Below are 25,998 nucleotides of genomic sequence, written 5' to 3'. Positions count from 1 at the left end.
ATAACTTTTACACATCACCTCAAGTACCCTTATTTGACAGAACCTTTGCTTGGAAGATACATGTAAGTTGATACCATCCTAACAAAATTGATGAATCTGATATCAAAGAGGGCATGCATGCCTTTTTCCATTAAGCTTTACGAGCCATTTTTATTCACCATTAATCCTTATCGACCTGCTCTAATTCAACGTTAATCGTTATTGGTATATTCTTTGTCAAGCATTATTGGTCTTCGTTATTTGAATTCAACTTTAATCGTCATTTGTTATCCCCAGTACACCGTTAAGCGTTACTAAGAAATTCACCGTAACAAGTCACGAATGAATAGATAAATAAATAAACAAGTCACGAAGTCAAATGCCAGACAGAGTCCCCGAAATTGCCGGAAATAGCGTTTTGGTTAGGGGCATCCCTCGGATAGGACATTAAATGGAGATCACATGTTTGAGCAGAGCCACAGCTAAAGCATGCTATTAAAAAGAACCCACCACACCTTTCGAAAAAGAGCAAGGGCATGCCCCAGTGTGTGATGGTCCAAATCATTCTGTCGGGAGTTGGTGAAACAAATCATCTGGATGGAGGCCTGGTAAACCTCCATCTCATATTAGCCATACAGCAACTTACACCATTCATAAACAACCTGGCACATCCCCGTCCCTGCAGCCGATGAAAGGGTATGTCAACCCATAAGGTCTACCCATGTCAACTCATAACCTCTATGGTGAGTAAGCATGTCAACTGATGATGATGATGATCAGAGGTAGAAGCTGCTACATCCAGTAGCAAACAAGCCAACTTGTGGGCAGTGAGTGCCAATACAACCCCACATTATACTGCATAATGTACAAATCTTACTGGTACATCACCATGGTGGACTTTGTACATAGAAGATGACTCACTTGGCTTGAAGGGTCAGTGCAACGATTCCAGTGGCCAGTGGAGCTGCACTAGACGTTCCCTGGAAGTGGTCAGTACACCTGTGGTTCTGGTCAGTTGTAATCTGGGAGAAATACAGAACATTTTAGACAAAGTTCTATACAGCACTTGTTCTCACTGAAATATCACTCACTCAAATACACATGTACAAAATGAAATATACATGTAAAAATAGCAATTTTGCTGTCATCTGTACAGCGTCACAAAAGCAGCCATTTCTAGTCTTATACGTGGACGATATAACCATGGCAACCATCACATTCGTGATGGTAACGTTTGTTACCGAATTTGATAACAGACATAAACCACCTTAATATACAGCCTCCAAGATCAAGTGAGAGTAGCGATCTGACGTGATCGGGAGGGAGGACCTGGGTAGCTGGCTTCACATTCTTTTTTTGTTTTTGTTTGCGAAGCTAAACATATTGTTTCCGTCCAGACGTTTTTCAAAATGCAGGAAGAGCAGAGGGCTGTACCATGCTCTCTACGTTTCCAGCTTTTTGATTGGCTACAAATCGGCCTTTCATATGTCGAAGTTATCCATCTTTGTACGCTGGTTGCCAGAGGACTGCACTCAGTGGCTTTGAGCAACATGCCCCGTAAAATCGTATTAGTCGGGAGTAGGTAGCATAACTTCCCTGGCCGGCTAGCGCTGTACTCCCGACTGGCCTACATTTTGGTTCAGAAGAGCACGACCTGTTCTCCCTCTGATGACATGTCACTCTACTTCTGGAGGCATTCAACAAATGTCAATGATTCTCGTGCAGTGAAGAGTAACTACTCTGGGTGAGATTATCTCCTTTAGGCCTGTGTCCAACTCTCGGCCACTGTAGAGCTTCACCCTGCTTCTCTATTATTGCCTTCGCCAGAATGGCAGAAGGTTATGGAAATGGTTGAGCCAGGACTTTTCCAACAGCATATAACTCATGTTAGTTGTGGATGGATTTTGATGATATTTGGTAGGTGTGTACCAGTTGTGGAAAAGAAGATCAAGTTTGAAAATGGTATACCTGGCATTTTCGTACTGGTCTGCAGCAAGCTTTGTACGTACATGTAAGTGCGTTTGGCTGTAATCAACACAACTCGAGATGTTGTTGATAGATATTAATGATATTTGGTGGATAGGTAGCGGTCCCAAAAAATAAGGTCAAGTTCGATAATGGGCCTCATAGCGACTGATTTGGTACTGCAAGTGAGCTTCAAACTTTGCGCTTTAATCTTCTAGAAGTGCCAGGTTTATGATTTTTAAGATAGCTGTTATGCCAGCTGTATCATGTTGACCTATAGACCTACATGTAGATCTAAAGACACCAGCTGTGAATCACATGTACTAACACTGCATGCTTGTGCAGTATGACGCAGCCGTTACAGAAGTTTTTCTAAGTAATTATTCAAAATAGATAGTGATTTGCATAATTTGCATCTCATTATGTTGATTATCATCCAAGGTACCTACCTACCAAAAACAAAGAATATCTATCAATCCCCTCTGGAGTTATCCTTCTCAGTAGTGACAAACTATAAGGCCCACTGCAGTTCCAAACAAGAGTTCGGAGACCTCATACCTCCATGAAATATTCTGATTATGCAAATGACTTTTACATTTGCATAATTTATGCTTGCTTATGTACACCTTTCACTAACGTACACAGGGTTGACAGCCCAATCATTTATTACACGTACAGTCAAACCTGCCCAAGACGACCACCCGGGGGACCGACAAAAAACGGTCGATTTGGACAGGTGGTCGCTGAGAAGAGTATCGACTCAAAACAAATGCAAAGTATAAATGGTTTCCGTTGCAAATAGCAAGCACACTGCACGCACGCAAAGAAGCGAGGTCTTTAGTGTCAAATACAACACGCATACTGTAAATTGTAAATTTAACTCTGTTTATCTGAGATAACTACGGTGCACCTTTCGAATTCGATGCCCGGTACGTCCCGATAGCGTTCTTACTCACAGGTGAATGTACAGTTCAGTTGGACAAAAGCACACACACAAATCTTTCTTAAAAAGGTATGAGCTACATGAGGCTATATACGTTATTTAGCACTCGTTCACTTTATAATGATATAGATTTAAAAAACATACAACTTCTGTTACAGCTAAGTTCGAATTTTCTTACAACGAAATTTCCTATTACAGTAGACTGCCCCCATTGACCAACCCATTGACCGCCGCCATCCAATGGCAGCCAAAATCCGACGCAAACTGGCCGATTTCGGCACAAAATCGCGCTAGTTATCATTAAAAATCAATAAAAACCTCAATTTTGAAAATGATGCGGTCGTTATGGGTCCCAATTTGGGCCGGTCGCGTTGGCCAGGTGGTCGTTGAGAAAAGGTTGCTTAATGCTTACGTCAATGGGAAAAAAAATCGGGACCGAGAAAAAGCGGTCGAAATGGCCAGGTGGTCGCTGAGAAGAGGTGGTCGCTCGGGCAGGTTTGACTGTACTAACTTAAATAAAGAAGAAAGACACTTTCAAATTAATTATGCAACTTAGAGACTTATTTGTATAACTAGTATCTGCCTAACTTCCGCCTGCCACAAACTACATATGTAACATGTATTTGAGTCCTATATTGCAAAACACTGTAAATATAGATTTTCCTCATTAAGTATCCAAATTAAGTCCAAATTTGCATAAGTTGCACTTCATTATGTACATCTCTGCCACATGTACCTGCATACCAAATATCATGGAAATTCATCATTTCTATGTTCCATTATGCTCCTTGGAAGATTTTGACAAAAATGCTCCTGCAGTTCCAGAGCAAGCTGCTAGGGGGCCCAAACATACACCGCTTCTTCCTTACATCAAAAGCTATCAGCCACCAAGAAATCAAGACCATAGCAAGTCCAGGTAAAAAGATTTAAAAAATTAAAGTTCTGCTGCAGTACCAAGTTCACACACCCCAAAATTGACCTTGACCTTCGTCTTCCCAACCCCTACCTACATACCAAATATCATCTTAGTCCATCAAGAGGTTCTCAAGTTATGATGTCCACAAATATCCGGAAACACAAACACACAGACACACACAGACACACACACAGACACACTCAAAACTATACCTCCATTTTTCATGGAGGTAACAAGACCATAGCACATCCAGGTCAAAAGATACAAAAACGGAATTTCTGCTGCAGTACCAATGTCACATACCACGGGGCCCAAAATTGACCTTGACCTTTGTCTTCCCAACACCTACCTACAAACCAAATATCATGGCAATCCATCCAGAGGTTCTTGAGTTATCAGTTCAGTTCAGTTCAGTTGCTGACCACAAATATCCGGAAACACAAACACAAACACACACAAATATCTGGAAACACACACACACACACACACACAGACACACACCCAAAAGTATTTTTCATGGAGATAACAAGCTGCTAGGGGGCCCAAACTTACACGATTTACTCCCTGTCCCCTTTAGATCTAGATCTACACTGTAGATCCATAGGTCAACATGATACAGCTGGCATTATATAAATGTAGTAGTTGGGCTAAATTGGAAAACAAGACTGGTTTTCATGAACTTAAGTGAATTTGATGAAACAAGAGTTTGGAGACCTCATATCTTCATTGCCAGGCCGGTGCAATGGCCTAGTGGGTAGAGTGTTCGCCTTGAATTCGGAAGGTTGTGAATTCGATCCCGGCCGAGTCATACCAAAGACTATAAAAATGGTACATGCTGCTTTCTCTGCTTAGCACTCAGCATTCGGGAAAGAGTATGGAAGTTGAACACACACCACAACCAGTGGACTAGCCCCCTGCTGTAGTGACTGCATAGTGTGTGGCCCAGGGCTAATGAAATAGAGATGAGCACCGCCCTATGCGTCAGAGATGGGCACCGCTCTTGGCGCGGGAAGGGTTTAACTATCTCCATTAAATCAGGTAAAAAGATACAAAAAACGGAATTTCTGCTGCAGTACCAAGGTCACATACCAGGGGGCACAAAATTGACCTTGACCTTCGTCTTCCCAACATCTACGCACATACCAAATGTCATAGCAATCCATCCAGAGGTTCTTGAGTTATGCTGACTACAAATATCCGGAAACACAAACAAACAAACACACACACACACACACACACACACACACACACACACACACACACACACACACACACACACACAGACACACAGACACACCCAAAACTATATCTCCTTTTTTTAATGGAGATAATTACCTGCACCAGACAAAGTTTACCTGCACTGAAAAATAATTTTACCTTACCTGAATTAAGGAAGTATGGATCATACTAAAATTGCTCAGGAACCATAATGCTATTTTTTCTTTTATCCTTTATAGGCGATAACAGCCAATGCAGCTAATAACAAGACTTCAGAGACCTCATACCTCCATGAAATATTCTGATTATGCAAATGACTTTCACATTAGCATAATTTATGCTTGCTTATGTACACCTTTTACTAACGTACACAGGTCACAGTGTTGACAGACCTATCATTTACTACACGTACTAAGAAAAATTAGGACACTTTCAAATTAATTTACAAAATTTCCTCATTAAAATTTGCATAATTTTGATTTCATTATGTACATCTCCGCCACAAGTACCTGCATACCAAATATCATGGAAATCCATCATTCCTATGTTCCGTTATGCTTCTTGGAAGATTTTGACAAAAATGCTCCTGCAGTTCCAGAGCAAGCTGCTAGAGGGCCCAAACATACACCACTTCTTCCTTACATCAAAAGCTATCTGCCACCAAGAAATCAAGACCATAGCATGTCCAGATAAAAAGATACAAAAAATTGAAGTTCTGCTGCAGTACCAAGGTCACACACCAGGGGGCCCAAAATTGACCTTAACATTAAGTCTTCCCAACGCCTACCCGTATACCAAATATCATCGTAGTCCATCGAGAGGTTCTCAAGTTATGATGTCCACAAATATGCGGACACACAGACACACACACAGACACACAGACACACCAAAAACTATACCTCCATTTTTTCATGGAGGTAACAATCCATATACACCAGTCCTACATCATAGGACATTTATGTATAAAACCCAGTACATGGACCAGTGCAGGTTAGGTGCAGGTAGACACCAAAAATACCTGCACAGCTCCAATTTTACCTGCACTAACGCGCATATGCAGGTAGCATTTCGAGCCCTGATGTGTCATCTGTCACTGAGAAAGAGAAGATTATATCGATAAATATCAATTATGCAAATAACTACGTCATTTGATTGATTAATGAGAACAAACTGTAATAATACGTTCAACTTGGTAAATGAAAGGAATTTTTACCATCTCCAAAATGTTTATTGTATGTTTTCGTTTGTGAATTGGTGGAGTGGCTGCAGTGTGGTTGTGTACATTATATTTTGTATGTATGTCATCAGCATAACTCAACAAGCTGAGTGAGACCTTAGAGTCCCAAATAAAGACACTATCCATAACAAGCCTTGATTATTTGGCAAAGGTATGTGTTTCGTGGAACTTAAGTATATATATATATATATATAAAATGTCTGCTGTCCTGACTTTTGTTTTCAATTTTTGTTCCTGTCTGCACCTTTCCAGCGGACGAGAGCTGGCCACATGAGCAAGACTGAAGGAGACTGGCATGCAGGGTAAATATCCATGAGACACAAAGAACCATTGTCTTTGCTTCTACCGTACTTTACAAATTTAAAGGATAGATACTCCTGGAGCTCTACCTTGAGTTATCCATGTTCTTCTGGGAAACATGGCCTTTCCCCTACATAGAGCCAATCTCATCCTCCAATCAATCCAACATTAATGTGTCATAAATCACTTTCAATATCCGAAGAATTGCAAGTAAATCGAGATGACACCCTCAGCTCTTGTCTATCGGATTGACCCGTGCTCCTCTCAGAAAGGCGTGCCCTCGCTGATAGAACACCCATTGTCGGGCTCAAGGAGAAGTGACAGAAATTGGTCTCCTTTATTAGTCATTGCCATGGGATGGAAAATTCACTGAATGATACTCCCGAGCCTCTGACAGGGGTCATTCTGTCCCATCCAAATGGAGAGCAATCTCTGGGAAAATGGCAGCACGGGACAAGGGGTGGAGAGGGCAGGGTGCTATTAAAATGTCATAGGATAACAGAGGGGAAAGGAGGCAGTGGACCGGTATGTGTTGGAACAGACCTACCCGCCCGGAATCCTTCAAGCTGCCACCAGTGTCAAAATATTGAAATAGGGGTTGTCGGGTTCAATTGACAGTTTGGGAAGGAATGGATTTATACTGGGTGGTACCCCAGCAAGGTTCAATGGGTAGCAGAGCAGCACCAGTATCAATAATCATCCCCTACCCTATTTTACCCCTAAGCAGTCACGGGTTAATTCATTACAGCAGTGAACTTGGACACAGGTAATGCAAAGAGGTCATGAACAATGCTGATGTTTTCTTACTGGTCCCATGCTCAGGCAGGTAACGGGGGCTGCCCTAAGACGGTCCCCGTCGTAAGACGGTACGGATTTTTTGCTGATCTTATTATCCATAAGTACACCGTGTTTGTTGCCACTGACTATGCTGATTACAAAGGTAAATAAACCAAGTCCATGCACACAGCTTTAATTTGCATTCCAAGTATACTTTAACATAAATTATTTACTTCATGTTTTTTTAGAGCAGAATTCTAACAGTAATGTTGACAGTGCTGAATCACTGCGGTCACCGGCCTCTGCGTATTGGCGGCTCGTGTTGCTAACTATACGAACTCATCCAAGCAGTCACACAACTGCCATGATACACATAAATAAAGCTCCATAAAACACTATGAATATGGGTCTTCAAATGTTTGTTGAGTAGAAAATTAACCAAAAGGAAGCGACATAAACATTGCCACCATTGTACTCCCAAGGGAGTGTGGCCGTGAAGGTGGCAGACTAGAGAACGCTCCAAAGATTTATTTGACTGTAACAAATGATTCGTGCTGTCTATGAAAATAAGACTTGACAGAGAGATGTAGATGATATTTTCATATAATCAGACAGAGTTTTGTTGATGTTGGCGGTGTCGTTTTTTCAAAATGGTTTTTTTAGTCGGGCATTCACAATCAGTGCATTCAGCCCGTTGCCCGTAAAACATCAGCTGGATTGTTCTAGGTACAGCCTTCCTCATGTGAGACAAGAAGTACATACAGTCACGATTTTACTGTCAAAAGAAAGCTAAAATATCATACTATTAATTTTTTTCTGTGTACTTAGATTTACCACTTACTTCTGAAGAGAGCAAAATATAAAAAAAAGCGTACCGAGTTAGGCACACTGTCCCGCGTAGCACAAAATTGGAAGGTTACATACACGAAATTGTCTCTCAGTGTTTGCCGCTTGTAACACGCAGCGCGAAAGGTTCATGAACCACATGAATGCATTTCTTATTCAAGTATGTTGTTCAAATCTATGAGTAAAAAATTCAGTCATCAAAATTTGACCACTCTCAGGCAACTAGCGATGGAGCGCCATGAGTTTGAGCGCAAGAAAAAACGTACCGTGTTGGGGCACCTCCCGTTATGACTGCAGAATGCTTACTCAGGGAGCAACAATTAAATGTGGGGTAAAAAAAACTCCCACTAGATCACTGAAATCTAACAAATTTGTTGCAGCGGAAATTGGCTGATCCTGGCTGAAGGATGCCTAAGGATTGGTTGGAGCAGGATAGATGTGTGTGACAGCCTATAGCAGCTAGCCCCACTGATGACACAAATGTGCACACTGTGCTTGATTAGAACACTAGATGATCATATAATTTCAGAGGAACAAGTCGTTTCAGCTAATAAAAACTATTAGGGCAGGTTTGCCAGCCTGGCTGTATCCATCAAGTCTTTTCCAATCCATTGGCCAATTGATTCCCAATCAGGTGGTGAGTTGGAACCGTGCCAACCTACACTGATCCCTACAGGATAAAACTGCCTCCATATCTTATACCAGTGGCAATATGGGGAATTGAAATAGTTGGAGAAACTGACAGCCTAAATCATGTGAAAATTGCAGAAGGAAGCAGATCAGATCGCTAACAACCATAATAAATTGGGGGGCTTTCCAATTTCTACTTGCCCCAGCCCGGTTGATCTGGGGCTGGTCCTACCACATGGGAACTGTTAAAAGGTAAGGAAGATCTATCGTCTTGTTTATCCTTCCCCGATGCAAGGGGGCAACACTGCTCAATGTACCGTGCTCATTACAAATCCCCCCTCATGGCCAATTTAACGAGTGGCGGTCCAAACGACCGGCAAAGCACGTACAGGGACTACTTGGTACAAGAAATGGCAATTTCTCCCTTCAAGTCAGGAATGATAGAAGTGGCGGGCACCTCAGATGGGCCATGATAAAAGTGCCTGTCGCTACCCAGTGGTGGGAAGAAATCTCAGCGAGGGGTTGCCATGGGTCAAAGGTTAGACAAGGTCAATTAGTGTAGGCCAGATGAGCAGTGCTAGAGCCAATTCCGTACCTTTGATTTATAGCCAGCCAAGGTCCCTAATGGGCAGGAGGTGTGTGTTTCTGCTGACAACGTGGTGGCAGTACAGTGTACTAATGGTCTCACCCTGCTGTGAGGCTGACCAGCTCTATTTCTGAGTAAGGTGGAAGCTTTGTTTAGCTCAACGATTTATGGCTATCCAACTTAAACATGAAATGTACACGTAAAAGATGGTATAAGAACCTTTTTCTCCTAAGAAAATCAGGTGAAGAATCTGTGGAAAAAAATCAGAATACACCCAATGGCATGTAGACATTCACTGATTGCCGAAACACAACCTATTAGTAACAGGGTGTGTAATGTTTTCTACATGCAAAATTCTGTTTAGGAGATATCTTCGACATACCTCTATAAATTTGACTGTACAAAATAGACTCACGTCTGAATCATATGTTAGAGTGTAACAAATCTTTGGAGTGTTTGCTCTGCATCTGCCACCTTCATGGAACACTCCATGGAAAACAGCCTCGGCCCTGTTTGTGCTTTTCTCTGGCCTGTTTTCTACTTGACAAACAGTGTGACTGAAACATCTGAAGACCCATACTCATAGTGGTATTAAATGTTTTGTCAAGTTTTATTTCTTATGTGTATGATAATTGTGGGACAGCTTGGTACAGGCCACATATTCTGCGGTACTAGCAGCCAATATGCAGGGACCGGAGATCACAGTGATTCGTCGCTACCAACATTCAATTGTTCGAATTCTATTTTTCTAACAACAACAACAAATGACCGTAGGTAACACACTTTGTGACGTAGTTATTGTATGTCAGTTGTGTTGTTTTCAGTGGTGTGTGACATTGTGTTTATTATTTATCAACAACCATACTGTTACATTTCTCCATTGGACCAAGGCATCAGATGCTGCCATAAATTTACCATAGATATGTGATAATTATGATACTCAAAGTAGAACCAAATTTGTCAGGAATACCAGAAACAGTTGGTTGGTCCACGATGTCAGCTGTTGTCGTTACACCACGAACGAACATTTGTTCAATCACCGTCTGTAATTTCCGCCGCGTCAGTTATAACTGATGATATTGACAGTCCCAAACATCGAATATGAACATCGAATGAACAAAAAGAACGAAACGAAACCCAAATGATCCAAATTACAGAGAATATATCGTCGATATGGTAAACATTACGAGCGGACGACATGCAAAAGAAACGTGCTGGTACAAGTACCCCGGTATATATTCCTCTCCCGGCATATTTTCCTTTCCCGTCGTATTCCCTGATAAAAATCGCCAATCGACGGTTTCAAGAACAAAGCAATTCTTGGCCGCCATGTTGGATTGCCCGTGCTAGGAGTCTGCATGGGGAAGTTCTTGATACCTTCCACGGCGCCATAGACGACAGGGCGATAAAACTATGGAAACTGTTGGTTCCTAGATAATAGCATACCGCAATTCTATCATTGTCAACTTATAAAACTTGTATACTAGGTGTTTTTCAGCCTCAAATGCAAGCAAGCTCGATCCAACATGGTGGCTAAGAAATCTCCAATCCGGACTAACTCGAAATACATGTAACTGGTGAATACGTAGGACACATTTTTAATTCATAAATGTATAAAGAATGTCTCCAGAGCGTCACACAAGGTCATTGCCCCATATACACTGCATATTAGAGTTGTTTGTGGTTGTTTGTGGTCGTTTGTGGTATTTAGGCAGACCCTTTCTATGATTCTTCCAACATGTCTGCATCTGGCCCATTGACCCTTACATCCTCATCATGACTTCTATGTTTGTCTAGAACCAGAGGAGTCATAAAGCTGGTAAAGTCTGAAGTATTATTGATACAGGAAAAGGACTAATATTACAAGGCTTATGGTACCCAAATTTGAAAATGTACACTGTAGGCATCTTGTGTTTTTTGGCCCACATTGTTCTTTGGCCCGCATGCATTAGATTTGGAGACTGCAAAGGATGTCATCCATAAATTTGACTTGCTGTGGCCTAATGAAGAAAAAAAACACCTTTGGAGGATCAAATTGCTTGAAGGCATCAACAAAACCTTCAACAAAACCATCCCAAACATCTTATAGAATGAACTTATGGCGTTTATCACACCATATACACCTCGGGGCAGGTCATTAACCCTTAATTCAAGAATTGCATTTTTGTAGTAAAAGTGATACTAGTGTGGCATTAGTTTTATCAAGTTGGCAACTTTACTCATGGCCAAATCTACGTTATCCAACTGACCTTCTACAACTACACAGCGCATTTTCTGATATTGTATGCAAATGAGGTCCTCATTATGAACATATAATGATTTATGAAACTTGTATAACCTGTATAAAACTTTCAAATGCCTCAAGTAAGGAATTGCCATCGTTTACGACAATTGGATTATAGCACTTTCTCATTGATGTCTTCACAAGTTAGGCCTTAATGTTTGCAAAATATTTATCTATCAATATTGATTCTTCTCTTTCTCATTTACAAATGCCACATGTTGCAATAGTCCTATAATGCAACAGAGCAGGTTTAGACAATGTCCTCATTGATTATGCAGATTTGACTCAAACTGGCATTTAAGATTCAACTATATGATGCATCACTTAAGCTATCTATATAACAAAAACCATGACGATCCATTTACCCTTTCTTGATTATCATCATTCAAAGTCTAACAATTAACCGGTCCCTGCAGTTCCAAAACAAGCCGCTAGGGGGCCCACACCTATGCCACTTACTCTCAGTCCCAAGAGCTATCTACCGCTCAAATATTATGACCACAGTATGTCCAGAACTTGAGATATCAAAACAGGAAGTTCCGAAAAAAAGAAGAAAAAAAAAATGAACTTATGGCATGTTTTCTTCTGGCACATGCAAAACCATTTCCTCCTCATTTGATACATTTGTACAAGAGCCTGGGGCAATTCCTCTGGGATAAGTGGTAGATCTAGAAGCGTGAATTATGTTTCTATAATGTTTTCTTCAAGTAGCTGCTAAATTAGTGCTATACACCAAAAGTGAACATGTAAAATTAATCTGGAGTCTTGGGAGGAAGTACATTGCACTTTTACATCTACATACAAAGTAAACATACACTGTCATGCTTGATTTGTTTATTACACTTGTTAAAAAATGATATAGCTAGTCGAAACTTAAAAAGCAAGTCAGCATATTAAAACCTGGCATCATAGTATATATGCTTGAGGAGTACTTCTTATCAATAGAATTTTGTAAACCTGCATTGTTTTGGTGGGTCATTCTAGCCTACATGTTCCTATCAAAGGAGTACTTATTTGCCAAATCGTTATGAACAGCTCACTGTGTGTGATCTTATTTTAAAGGGGGTGGTGTTTTCCAATAGATAATGTGTCAATGAATACATAATCAGCCGAATTTTGTGGAATTTACCTTGGGATGAGTTGCGCAATGTTTGTTTTGTAAAACAATATGACACTCACTAAACCCATGCAGCATAGACACTTTGTTTATCGTGCATATTTTCGTAATAAATAAGGATCGCTAAGCACACCGAGAAGGTAAACTGCTCATAAGATAGCAAAGAACACATTACAAGACGAGATTTCTTAGCGATCCTGAAATTAGTTTCGTAACCTTACCTAAAAGTTTTGCTTAAATTCAGCCATAGGATTAATTCAATTAGAGGGTACTTGGGGAGTTTCGTAGAAGACTGAATGCTTTTGAAGCACGTGGAGCAACTGGGTACTTTATCGTAAAATGTGAAGTAGTATGCATTTATTACTTCCTAAAATTAATATCTATCGGAAAACAACACTCCCGTGTGGAGTGGAATGCCCCTTTAATAGAGAGCACAGATCATTCCTTGTTCAAACAGTAATCCATGGCCCAAATTACTATTGATTGAATTAAAGGAAAATCATCCAATCCACCCGACCAATGACAGAAAACATCACAAAGCACTAGTGACAGTTGGAGGTTTAAATCTACACTACGGGCACAAAGTCAATTCCAGCACTGATTTTCAAGGTAAGCTCCATAAATTTTTTTATTGTAAAACTTTATTTGAATTTGTGGTAAAGTTTTCTCCCTTGCATGCTTACTTCCATTTTCTGTCTGTACTCAAACAAACCTTAGGATTATAAGGGGTGAGGTATTAATTCACCTTGGGTCACACCAACCAGGGATCACAGTCTTGGAAATGACTACTCCATACATATGGAAATAATCTGTATGAAATTAAAGGGCATTCAGCACCCACAGATGAGGTTCAAATTTGTTGTATAGAGTTGGTGATTGCATTGTAAGCAGCGACGGAGGATTCTACAGCCTGCACAGGTCTGCTAGTGGCTTACTGTTCCACAGATGTCAGCCTCAGTCCTGACCCCCAAATCTCTGATAGCACTAAGAGGGATTTAAAGTAAATTACAAGCAGTGGTTCCCAGAAAATCTGGCGCTCCCTGTCCAGGCTCTCTGGAGTGATCCATCATGGGTAACGAGACTGTCATGTCCGACAGAACGCTGGGCCTCCCACCTCCCTACACCTCCCTACACCTCGCCACAACCTCATTTCTAAAGGCCACCGTCATGATTGAAACCTCCAGAAAACTGTCTTTTCGCTAGGTTTAGCCATTATTGGGAGAAAATTAGGGGCAGGAACCCGCCAGGCAGGGATTTTCGTTGCCAGTGACCCAGGGAAAACAGGGATTGGGCAAACAAATTGGTTTGCCACTCAACAGCAGCAATTCACTCAGTGGGAGCTTCAAACCTCGTTAAAAAATTGAGACAAATACCCTTATTAGCAAATTACATAAATCTGTCATTCTCTGAGGTAAAATTGATGCTGAACATATACAAGTGATTGCTAGTTTTGAAAAGAGCGACTTTGGAAAACTGGGGTGGGTGGAGAATTACTACTTAAAATGCATTTAAGGTAAAGAAAAAAGAGGCTTTGGGTACAGATGCGTCAGACACACCATGTTAAACTAGCAGTGATTAGGTGGTGCTTTGGAGGCTCTGTGTGATGTCACTGCTGATGCAAGGCACTTGATATGTTGACGAATAATTAATACATGTACATGATTGTACAACATCCCCTCAGCAGCCTGATTGCTGATTACGACACAAAGGAGACCTCTGGCAGAATGCGAGATACTGCAGTCTCTCTGATCATTACACAGCCTTGTTTACTCCTATCCTGCTTTTCCTTATTTGTCTAATATCCAAGAAGGATAGGGCCACACCAATTTTATTTATTGCTTCTCGGATTCGCCTGTCCATCTTTTTTTTCATTTTCAAAATAAGTCCTTCAGTGAGGAAAAATAATACATGTTTTGCTCACACACTTAGAACCCATTCTTGATCAGAGCCACATACACATAATAAAAAAATGTCCTTTATTCAGAACATTAATATCAATTCAAAGGAAGGGATTCAAAGCATAAAATGTGACATTAAACTCTTCAGGCTGTTTTTCTTGGGGTGGGGGTGGGGGTTGGGGTTAAACAAAATATCTTCACCCCAGACCTTTAAAAAATTTTTAAAAGTCTTTCCCCAGAGGGTTTTTCATGCGTTTCCGGTCGATGAGGTAAAACATAGAATGTTTGCTGTCCCCACTCTGGTTGTGGTTCATTTAGTGAATGTACGCTTTTTATCAATTTTACCATGTTTGCCTTCATATCTTATATAGCATACGATACATTATAAAAATATATAATTAACTGTAAATATTCAGAATTTAGAATGTACAACAATTGAACAGTGGAGTATGTTTTTGGTCTGTGGCGGCCTTCACAGTCCGGTCCCCGTTCCTGTGACTGCGAGCCACCAAGCCTATGAACGTTACTGTAACGTAGGCTGAAACATTATAATTATGCCTTCCCGGAAAGATAGTTTTAATCGTAAAATGTTCTTACAATTTGTACAGTTAGCATTCTTGCATTTGGATATATCAAAACATACATTCTAAGCAACAGTTTCATGTATCTACTTTTGACAAAAACCAGCACGGGGTTGACGAATTTAGCTGGTGCATACAGTATAGGGAAGGAGGGGTCGTCTCGTAATGGCGAACTTTTCCGTTCCGACAGTGAAAAATCAAACAATTTGTAAAACTAGCGATCTAAGATTCAGATATATTGAAACATCAACTTCTAAGGAACAGTTTCATTTAACGTTATAGTCATGTAGTTTTGAGTAACATTTATGCCAGGATTGACAAAAATTCACAGCGTGTATGAATCGGGAAGGAATGCTTCGTAACATGCGGAAATTCTTGACTATTGTGTGTGAATAGATTGACAAAAGGCAACGGGAAAGACTTACTGCATTTTCGCGAAAATGTTGCCTTTCTAGTTTTAATTTTTTTTCGACCTGCCAGCCAAACTCTTTTTCTGAAAAAATCCGAGAAGCAACAAATAAATTTGGTGTGGCCTAAAGACAAAATAACAAAACATTGTTGATAGAAATTTAAAGCAGAGTGACCAAGACCTCACTCTAAAATCTTGGTTCATCATCATCTCCCAGTCCCTGATTATGGCCATTGGTGAAAAAGGTGGTTACCAAGTGTTGCTGCAAGCATACATGTACATTTTGTACGTCAACCATAAAAAACTCGTATACATATTGATGAAAACAATTATGTGGGTGTAAGAGTTAGCACAGAAACCACCAGTCTTATGCTCTCCAGTATCTAACCAAAATTAATGACTATCACTGAACTGAACTGAACTGATTTTTAAGCAGACATATCTTTTGCATCTTTTTGTTTTGTAACCTGTACATTGCTATATATTGTCACCTATGCAATTGTTACACAACAAATCATCATCATCATCACCACCATTTTTTGCCAATCACCCACCACAAAAATACCTCTTCAGTTTCAAAAAAGGCTGCTAGGGGGCCTGAATTCATGTAATTTCTTCCTGAGCACAAGACTATTTACCGCGAACATCCTGACCAAAGCATGTCCAGAACACAAGAGAAAAACTGAAAATTTTGCTACAGTACACAGCAAAGCTGGTAAGGTCCCAAAATCTAATAATTCCTTTGAACCACTCAATCCATGCATCATGTAGCGTCTTCAACTATATGCTGATCAACAACAAAAAAACACAAATGTTGTAATTAAAGCCAGTGAAAAAAAGGCTATAGAAGGTATCAAAGAGCATGGCTTTATCAAAAGTTTTATCAATACAGAGTGCTGTTTATCATAACAAAACCCTTCCTCATTATCTTCTTCACCTCCATCCCACAACAGGCAACGAAAGGCAAAACTCACAACATTGCGCTCGTAAACTTCCCCACGCCGGACCATTTCTGCCAAGTCGCCATTAAAACTATCGAGCCTGTGCTCTCCCCCAGTCGGTACCACGGCCATAGTGGGGGAACATGACTCACTGTAGTAGGATGACAGGCCTAGACAACAGGTACATGTACCAAGTCAGAGTCAATTATATCTGTAGGTCTGTGGAGACAAGACAGTGCATACCGGTACAACAGGTATTTCTTTATGAATTTCATGGAAATATCTTTATGTACTGATTTTGCAGGATATGTTCTCCAAGTTAGTGAATGAAATGGAACATTATCTTTCATAAATTTAAAAATACAAATGTATCCTCTGTGTATATGTTATGATACAGTGACTATTTCATAATAATCTATAAATTTTTGCATCAGATTTGGGACTTCCAAATAGTATGTTGATGCTCTGTTCCATCTCCATCATACTTTGAATGGCTGAGTCAGTCATCCTCAAATTCAACAGTTCTCAACATTGTGTCTTAGAATTTTGGGCCGCACTTGCCATAAATTTGGCATATATTTAAATCCATTCATGGTTAATGCTTTTGAACCATTGAATTTGAGTTCTCTGTCAGCAAACAAAAAACAGTTAACTCACAATATCTTGTTCATACACCATGCCAGAACGAAGCATTTTCTCCACGTCAGCAGGGTTAGAGTGCATTCCACCAGTGGGGACTACTGCCATGATAGGAGAGCAAGCCTCCATATAGTAAGATGACAACCCTGACAGGAAACAAGCAGTTAGACCCACCACCAGTGTGTTACTGTACAATGTTAGACGATTGCTGCTTAAGTTGGGTTTTTGGAAAACCTGTCCTATACAGACAGGGGAATTGAGCAGAAAATGCTGTCCAGTCTGAAAAAAGGGTTTGCATGGGGTGTTCCTGGCAATGCAAAGTTAAATTCAGATATTGTTGAAGAGGTTCATCAGTCACATATGAGTATTAGGTAATAGAATAAAATCTCAATCAGTGACACGTAATCTCGAGAGACTAGACCATTTCTGTGATCAAGACGTACAAATTGTAGTAGGCAGATAGCAAAAATTTGGAGGTACGTGTTTTACGTTTTTTAAATCTGATATGCACAGCAATAACAATGATGGATAATGTTTATTAAGTTTTGTATGCCATTGTGTCACTCTATAAGTCGTTGTTTCTGTGCAAAAAGATTCTAAAAAAATGTTGTTGTATAAAAACAATTTGATATAACATCCATTGGCATAATACCGCCAGGTTTACTGCAATTTCTCAAGCGATGCTAATTTGTCCTATGATCAGCGCATCTTTTTTCCCAGTTACATGTCGATATTATAGCTTACCTTTGCCACTTATGTTGTTTATCTTTTTTGTCTCCCTTGTTTCGCTGAAAACGATATATCGCAATTGTAACACACCACGGAAATGCACCAAGAACGGGCGTGTGCTCGGCAGGGGGGGAGTAATACCGCCAGGAAGAAACTTGGCACAATTTTCTTGGCGTTATTTAACTTGTCATACATCCATTGTTGTCGTTTCTTTCCTGTTAGTTTTAAATTGTGCAAAATGCAAACTTTAGCTGCAGGGGGTAAAAAAAAAATTGACAAAACAGACGTATACAATCAGGAATTTTCATTTGACTTTGGCCCGTCACAACCGTGAGCTATGGGTATGATGCAAAACTATACTGCTGGCGTTTGTCTCGGTCCACAAAATGGTGGCTTTGTAAGGGTAACGAATGTTTTTACAAAATCGGGAAAAGGTGAAAAACCTCGCTGATCGCCCACCACCCCCACCCTCTGAGGGCCAAACTGTTGAAATGGTGCGTCTATTATGCCGTTTGGAAGGATTCTCGGAGCGCTCTCTTGTGACGATAGGCGATGGCAATGTTCGATCCAATTATGGAAGAATTGCAGCTGTACGTATCATAAGAATAAAGACAATTTCCCATATCATTTATCATATAATAAATATTTGATCTTCTTGAGTGAAGATTTGTTACTTAGTAACATATTCCATCCATGCAAAATTTGGTATCGTCGTGGAGTCTCCAGTTGCCACGAAGGGGTGCAAAGACTTAGGGCTTGGGATCGAACAATAAAAGATTTCTATCATACTATTGACTGTTATTTCTTTTATGGAAATGATGTTATAGATATCTTGTATGCATGCATATAGTGTGATGCATATGAATATGAAAGTTTCCCGTTCCTTTTAGAAAACATAGATGCCCTTTCAAGCCTTTGGTTTCTCTGAGATCGAGTTTCATGTTGCAAAATCAAGCAGGCCATGCTTTAGCTCTATGGCCTTGGGAGACTGAACCACCTTGCAATTGGGAATATAAACGGCGACGTTCTATTTTGCAGATAATATATACAGTGATTATACAAACTTTCTTGACAATAGATCACACTTTGACACAAGTTGCAGGTCACCAACAGAAAGTTTACTTTGCTGTTAAATCAATTATTGTCTTGAGCTGTGAGCACCTGCGATTATTACAGGCTAAACTGGCGAGGAACATGATGGTAGGTTCTTCCCATGACGCGCTCGCCAGTGCCGTTATGAGACTGAAAAGTTTTGACCTTGTTGTCTTTTAGTGCATCGATATCGGAACCTATTTGAAAATGTGTTGAGCACTTGGGTGTCTGAAGTGTGAATAACTCGGAAATTACTGTTGCTGCACAAGTGGATCTCAGAAAATTTATCGTTTATGTCATTTGTCGGTATAAGTATTACTGGTATAAGTACAAAATGTATTACTGGCGGTGTTATGCCAATGGATGTTACACAATGCAAACCCTCTTTTCAGACTTGACAAGTTTTTCCAAAAACCCAAATTTATGTATTGCATGCCAGTCAACTAATGGAAAAAAAACCTGCACCAATGAAAGCTCCATTCACCAACATACACTACAAGGTCACAGCATTTCTATTCCTTGGTTCACGGATTTGCTGCTCCTATTTTTTCAGAATTTGAAAAAAAAATTTGCCATGAGGCACGATTTCATTCAATTACGTTCATCTCTTGTACAATAAACGACAACTGATGACGTTACATTTATTTTTTCAGCCTTTAAATCCACCCGGTACGAACTCTTATTTTGGACGGTACATTTATCATTCCTTTCAATGGAATGGAGTTTTGCCTTGTCTCAACCCCCCCCCCCATAAAAACCAGCTCCGTTTGAAGACTGCAACAGAGGCTAACTTCACTTTCTTTTGTCAATCAAGAAATCAAATTGTTGTGGCCTTAGATATTCAATAAGTAGTGCAGTGTGGAGAACAATGATGGCCCGCCTCACCAAAGTCTGATATGCGGCGAGGATGAGTACATGTAAGTGAGAGTGAGCAGTGCAGTAATATACCATATTTACTGTTCCACATACCATCAACACTGATAGCTCCAACAGCGATGGTATAGATACTGGAGACATATCCATCTGCCCCACAGTCGTCATCATTACTGCCACCGTTTCCTGAGGCCCAGACGTACACATTACCTCTCTTGTTCCTGCCCTGTTCATAGGAGAGGATTGAAAGTTGAACTAGAAAGGCAACTTTTTGAGAAAGTGCAGGACGTTTCCATTATTTGCCTTTTGTCAATTAGCATACAATACTACTGGTGTCCCATTACTGCAAAAACAGGCTCACCCCTGAGGCGTCACCAAATGTGACAGAAGAGGAAGAAGACAAAAAAGAAAGAATATGCTGTTGTTGAAAATCAAATAGGGTTGTAAGATGAACAGGGTATATCAAGCAAACATATACATGTAAGGTAGGAGAGGAAATCTTTGACTTTTAAACAATTCAAGCAGGAGGAAGTGTATTTTGTCTTCATCTCCTGCATTTTCAGGGATTTCAGCTTGACTTTTTTGGGGGGGATCTATGTTGGGGGGTGGTCACCTCCCTGTGCTGCCATCACTGCATGCTAAGACGCCTAACACATAATGTTCCAGGCAAAGGTAACAATGGCAATGACTTACATTGGCTGTAGAGTCCTCAAGTATCCTGGTGACCAGTTCCCCTGGTTTCTGCACAGTCTTGCCGTCGTCTGACGGCCCCCAGCAGCAGGAGTAGACGTCAATGTGGTCCCGCTTGTGACTGAGGGAGGCCGCTTCCTGGGCATCGCTCACAGGGCCAGTAATCAGTCGGATCCCTTGGTTAAAACAAAGTTACACGTATTTTATAAATATTTGCTGGCCACACAGCAAGTTAGTTTTATGAATGATATCCTCTGCAGAGTAAACAAACAGGGTAAACAAACAATTGAGTTGATACATAATTATCACAATTTTGAAGATTCAATAATAACAATAGACGCAACAATAACAACAATAATCATTGAAGTGACAAAACAATGGTATCATCACAGCCAACAATTTATTTCTATTTCTGTATTCCAGAGATGCACAAAGTGACACTAGTGCCAGTGGTAGACTGATATAATTTGCCAAACTTGAGTTAAACATAGAATCTAATCAAAATGGCCCAATCCAAATCAATTTTTGCAGTATGAATGCTCGCAATCTGATTGATTTTCTCCTATCGGATTAATTCACTATCCACCTCAGTCTGCAAGGTACTACGATCCGGTGGATAGATGTGCAATCCGATTGACCAGAATTGTGAGTGAGAATGCGAAGTGGATAGAATTCTGGTTTGTTTCTGGGTTTTGACATCATACATACTGGTACAGCAGACATTAGACGTACAATTATACCCACATCATGTCTGACATACACAATCAACAGGTCAGAAAAATGTCTAAGGGCGACTTTCTTTGCAAAAATCACATATGGATGCTGCAAGATTTGCACAGTGGGGTAGAAAACTGGTAATATTGACCATGAAAATAATGTGTTTCTTTTCTGTTGTTGGATTTAAAGTACCCACACCACTAAAAAGGCAAACATTCAACGAGAAAAACAGTCTGAAGCATGTCTCAACAGAATCTTCATTATTTTGCACCTAAGCAAAACAGACATATATTTTTCAGCATAAGGCCACACCAATTTAATTTCTTGGTTCACGGATTTTTTCATAAAAAATATGGAGCGAAAGGGCGAAATAAAAATGAAAATAAAAATTGTAAAATGGTTGGGGTAAAGGTAACGGCTAATCCAAAACATAAAGAAAAAAAGTTTTCAGCTTGAAAAAAGTACAAAAACACTATTTTTGTACAGTAACAGCACCTGTACCCACACTTTAAGGAGCTTATAATATAAAGGTCAATTTGCTACACCAGAAAGTTGGTGAATGGTTTCATTAATGGTGAAAATTTGATGAGTTGTAATTTTTATTTTTATTTTTTTTCCCAAAAAATAGGAGCGAGCGAATCCGTGAACCAAGAAATTAAATCGGTGTGGCCTAAGTACAGCCCTCAATTATACCCACAATATGTCAGAAATGTACATTTGATTAGAAAAGAAGTTTAAAGGCGAGTTTGTTTGCATAAATGGGGGCCCTAATGCCCTTTTGTGTAGAGTGTAATCAGCCGTTTTAATTCTACGTAGAGCGTAGATGGATCGCTTAATTCAACGTAGAGCGTAATCATTGCATTTTGCGTAGAGCGTAATTGACTCTTTTAATTCTATGTAATGCGTTGTACCTCCCCGGAATTTACCAAAAAACGTAATGGATGAATTGTGCGTATAGCGGAATCAAACCTGCCCTAACTTTTGCCCTAAGTCCCTTCAAAATGCAGGAAATTGCGTTTCAGAGGGTTTTCAAAATCTCCGTGGAACTCCTTTGCGACGCCCCGCACCATCTGCGCTCACGGCGACATAGTGAAAATATGGTGGGGGCGTCGCCCTCAAAAACGTAAACTGTAGAAATTGCATTATAGATTCGTCTATGAAGGTTAGACGTCCTGGTAATAAGATTTGCCAAAAACAGTTGCTCCAGCAAAATCATATCCAGTTGCTTACATTTAATTGAGTAACTGTTTTGGCGGCATTAAGTATTGCCTAGTCTGCGAGAAAAAGTTGCCCCTCAAATGCAGCAAATAATGTTTCAGAGGGTCAAGATTTCAAAATCGGCGCTCAAGATGATAAACATTTGGGCAGCAATATTGCACCCCTGTGTTAGAAATTTGCTGCCGCCGCCTCTGCCGTAGGTTAATACTTTTAGCTCAACTATTGTCACTTCTATGTATCATAAATACCATCTTTGACACAAACGCTCAGTCGCTCGGTGATGAGTTCTGCATAATGTGTGTGAAGCTTTCGAATTTAGCGTAGAGCGTAGAGAGGCTTCCTGAATTCAGCGTAATACGTAGCCGGCGACCAGAATTTAGCGTAGAGCGTTGTCGGGACCCCCCCTCCCATTGAGGCCCTCATAAATCATCTTACTGCTATGATTAACTACATGTGGACGCCCAAGATTTGCCAGAACGTTCTTTTAAATTCAGCAACGTGGCAGAAAACTGACAGGTTCATTTTGGTGAATCAGATATTGCACAAGAAAATGATGTGTGTAGTTTTGTTTCTCTTCTATTCTTGAACACATTTTGAACGCATGCCGTATCGCCTAGGGATGGTCACAGTTCCAAGTTTGGGCTTAATCTGAATGTACAAAAATATGTGTAAATGACTTAGGCAATAAAATTTTAATCAGATTTGATGTTTTAAGTTCACTTTGTTTTTTCTAGTGTGAATGGGCTCAGTCATTGATGCCACTTTAGCTAGGAAGCTAGTAGTATTGCTTCTACAAGTTCGGTAATGGCTACATGTTCCCATCCTCCTATGCAGGGACATCCAATGGCGAAACCGCCTGTCTCGATGTACCCTGCTTTCTGAAACGTCACCCTTAGGTCCTGACCGCCCTGCTTATAAATATTAATGAGCTTATCGTTATATATGCAAGGTCCCTTTTGAAAACTGAAAGGCCTTTTTTTTTAATTGGCTGACAGCTGGTTAGTGGCGACACCCATAATAACTAAGAGTGACAGTTGAGAAAGCAGGGTACATCAAGACAAGTGGTTTCGCCATTGGATGTCCCTGCGTAGGAGGATGCATGTTCCTAACTTAGTCTTACACTTTTACAAGTACAGTCAAGGTTACAACATGATAAAATTTCCCATTTTGGTACTTTCATCATATTCACCATCTCATGACAAAAAAAAAATTTTTCCTTTAAAACCAGGAAAATTAATGAGTGTGCTGATGTCATTCATACAATTTACTTCCTGTACATGTGGCCTTACAACAAACTAGAAACTGGTACATGTATCACTGTGATAGACCTTTTTGTCATCCAATAATAGACTGTTGTGGACTAATCACATTTAATACAACTCAGGAGCTCCATGACTGAAATACAGGTCTGGTACAGTTGAAACAGTGGGGTTCAAGTACCATTAACTGGGCAGTCTAAACTGGTCCAGACCCTTTAGCCCAGTGGTTTAATACTGCATTGGCTTTCTGAGCTGGTGGGTCCAGTTTGAATCCCAGGACCCACGAGACTGTTCTACAGGCCTGTGTTTCAGTGGCTCCCTCACTGGGAATCAAACCACTAGGCTAAAGTTAGGTCCAGACCAGTTGGACTGGTCAGTTGGTGGCGCATTAACCCCACTGTTACATATCCACCTCACCTCCAATTTTAGCATCATATGCCACACCCACTCCACAGTTCCCATTGTCCGCCTCCATGGCAACTTCTCCAGCACACTTTGTCCCATGGCTGAAAAGAACAGAGCTGACCATTCAGATTGTACAATGAACAAGATCTCCTCATCTTCAATTTTAGCATCATATGCCACACGCACTCCACAGTTGAGTTGTCGTTGTTGTGAACCCACTATTTAGATTCTAGTCTACTGATCTGGTGTTAATCTTCTATATGACAATGACAATTAAGGGTTAATGACCCGCCCCGAGGTGTATAGTGGTGTCATAACGCCTGGTCCTTTGCTATATAACCACCGAGGTGGTTTTATGAGGTGGTTATAGCAAAGGACCAGGCGTTATGACACCATACATACCGAGGAACAGGTGGGTCATTAACCCTATTATCATATAGCTTACCCACACTGACCCATTTAAGAGTAGAGTAGAGTAGAGTTTCCGGTTAAAGGGGCATTCCACTCCAAAAGCGGGCATCATAATTCATCAGAGAATAAATTGTTATGCTTGAATAAAGTTTGTTTTGTCAAATCTACCATGAGTTGAAGCCTGAACGCAGGGCGTACATTATAGCGATCGACTTCTTGAATTCCCCGGTGGTCCCTTACAACCAATCCCAGAATTCAATGCGCATGTTGTGTTTACGAAGGGCTGAATCGAAGAAGCCGCCAAGGACTCTTACTGGTGAAAAGGTTGGTACTGGCAAAATTTCGATATTATGATGCTCAGGATTGCTTTTATGGCTAGACTGAATATGTGTGCACAACCTCTATCAGAACTGGTAGGCCAACGCGTTCCAATCATTATTTGTGGGCCATTCTATAGCGATCTGCCAATATGTAGATAGCCATTTTAGATAGCAGAATGGTCCGTAAAAAGTGGCCAAATTTCTGTATTCCGAGGTTCGCTGAGCTTCAGACTTTTTGTGTACCTTCCCAAATGTCCGATAGTAATTTTACCGTTTTCGGTTTGCTCTCACTCACTCAGCGTACCGAGAAATTGGGCCTGAAACTGACCATGAAAGTAGCGTGTTTACTGTTAGCGGCGCCATTTTTAGCCTCCACCAGGCCTTGCTACGGGGGTGCGTGGATCGTACAATTCGGGAAAAAAAATCGGGAATTGGCCAAGGGAGTCAGTCCAAGATTAGATTCACATTTCCCCTCCGTGGCCGACCAACCTCTCTGGTAGCAAACCCCTGCCTTAGGCAAATTATTCTCCTATGAAACCAGCGTAGTCAGTCTGGTATTGAGGCTATCCATTGTTTGTTTTGACATACGTCACATGCAAGTGTATGGCGACAAGCGACTACTTTTAGCTCTCACTACAGTGCTAAAATCTCTGCATCCCGGAAAGCTAAGGTCTTCAAACGTTTTGTGTGCATTCCTAACTGTTTGATAGTAACTCGTCTGCTTTCGTTAAATTTGTAGTTATACCGTTTACGAGATATCGGGCCTGAAATTGACCTTGCATTCAGAGTGTTTTCGGCTAGCGACGCCATTTTTTGTTGACATGTGATGACCTAGTATTTACTACAGTGATAATATCTCTGCATCCTGAAAAGCTAAGGTCTTCAAACTTTTTGTGTACATTCCTAACTGTTTGATAGTAACTCGACTGCTTTCGTTAAATTTGTAGTTATACCGTTTACGAGAAATTGGGCCTAAAATCGGCCTTGCATTCAGAAGTGTTCGCCGCCACGCCATTTT

General features: G+C 40.6%; 1 protein-coding gene across 1 annotated transcript in view; it reads right to left on the bottom strand.

Moving 5' to 3' along the window:
- The window catches only part of LOC118423134 (furin-like protease kpc-1), a gene marked incomplete in the record, with an annotated part of 57,751 nt that overhangs the window by 11,933 nt on the left and 19,820 nt on the right, over positions 1-25,998 (bottom strand). The window contains 5 exon segments of the mRNA XM_035831139.1: positions 901-1,001; positions 16,661-16,797; positions 20,057-20,186; positions 20,654-20,826; positions 24,262-24,350. Coding sequence (XP_035687032.1) covers positions 901-1,001; positions 16,661-16,797; positions 20,057-20,186; positions 20,654-20,826; positions 24,262-24,350 — 630 coding nt within the window.

The sequence above is a fragment of the Branchiostoma floridae genome, chromosome 9 (genome assembly GCF_000003815.2).
Source record: "Branchiostoma floridae strain S238N-H82 chromosome 9, Bfl_VNyyK, whole genome shotgun sequence".
NCBI lineage: Eukaryota > Metazoa > Chordata > Leptocardii > Amphioxiformes > Branchiostomatidae > Branchiostoma > Branchiostoma floridae.
This window is presented reverse-complemented; position numbering and strand designations above follow the sequence as displayed.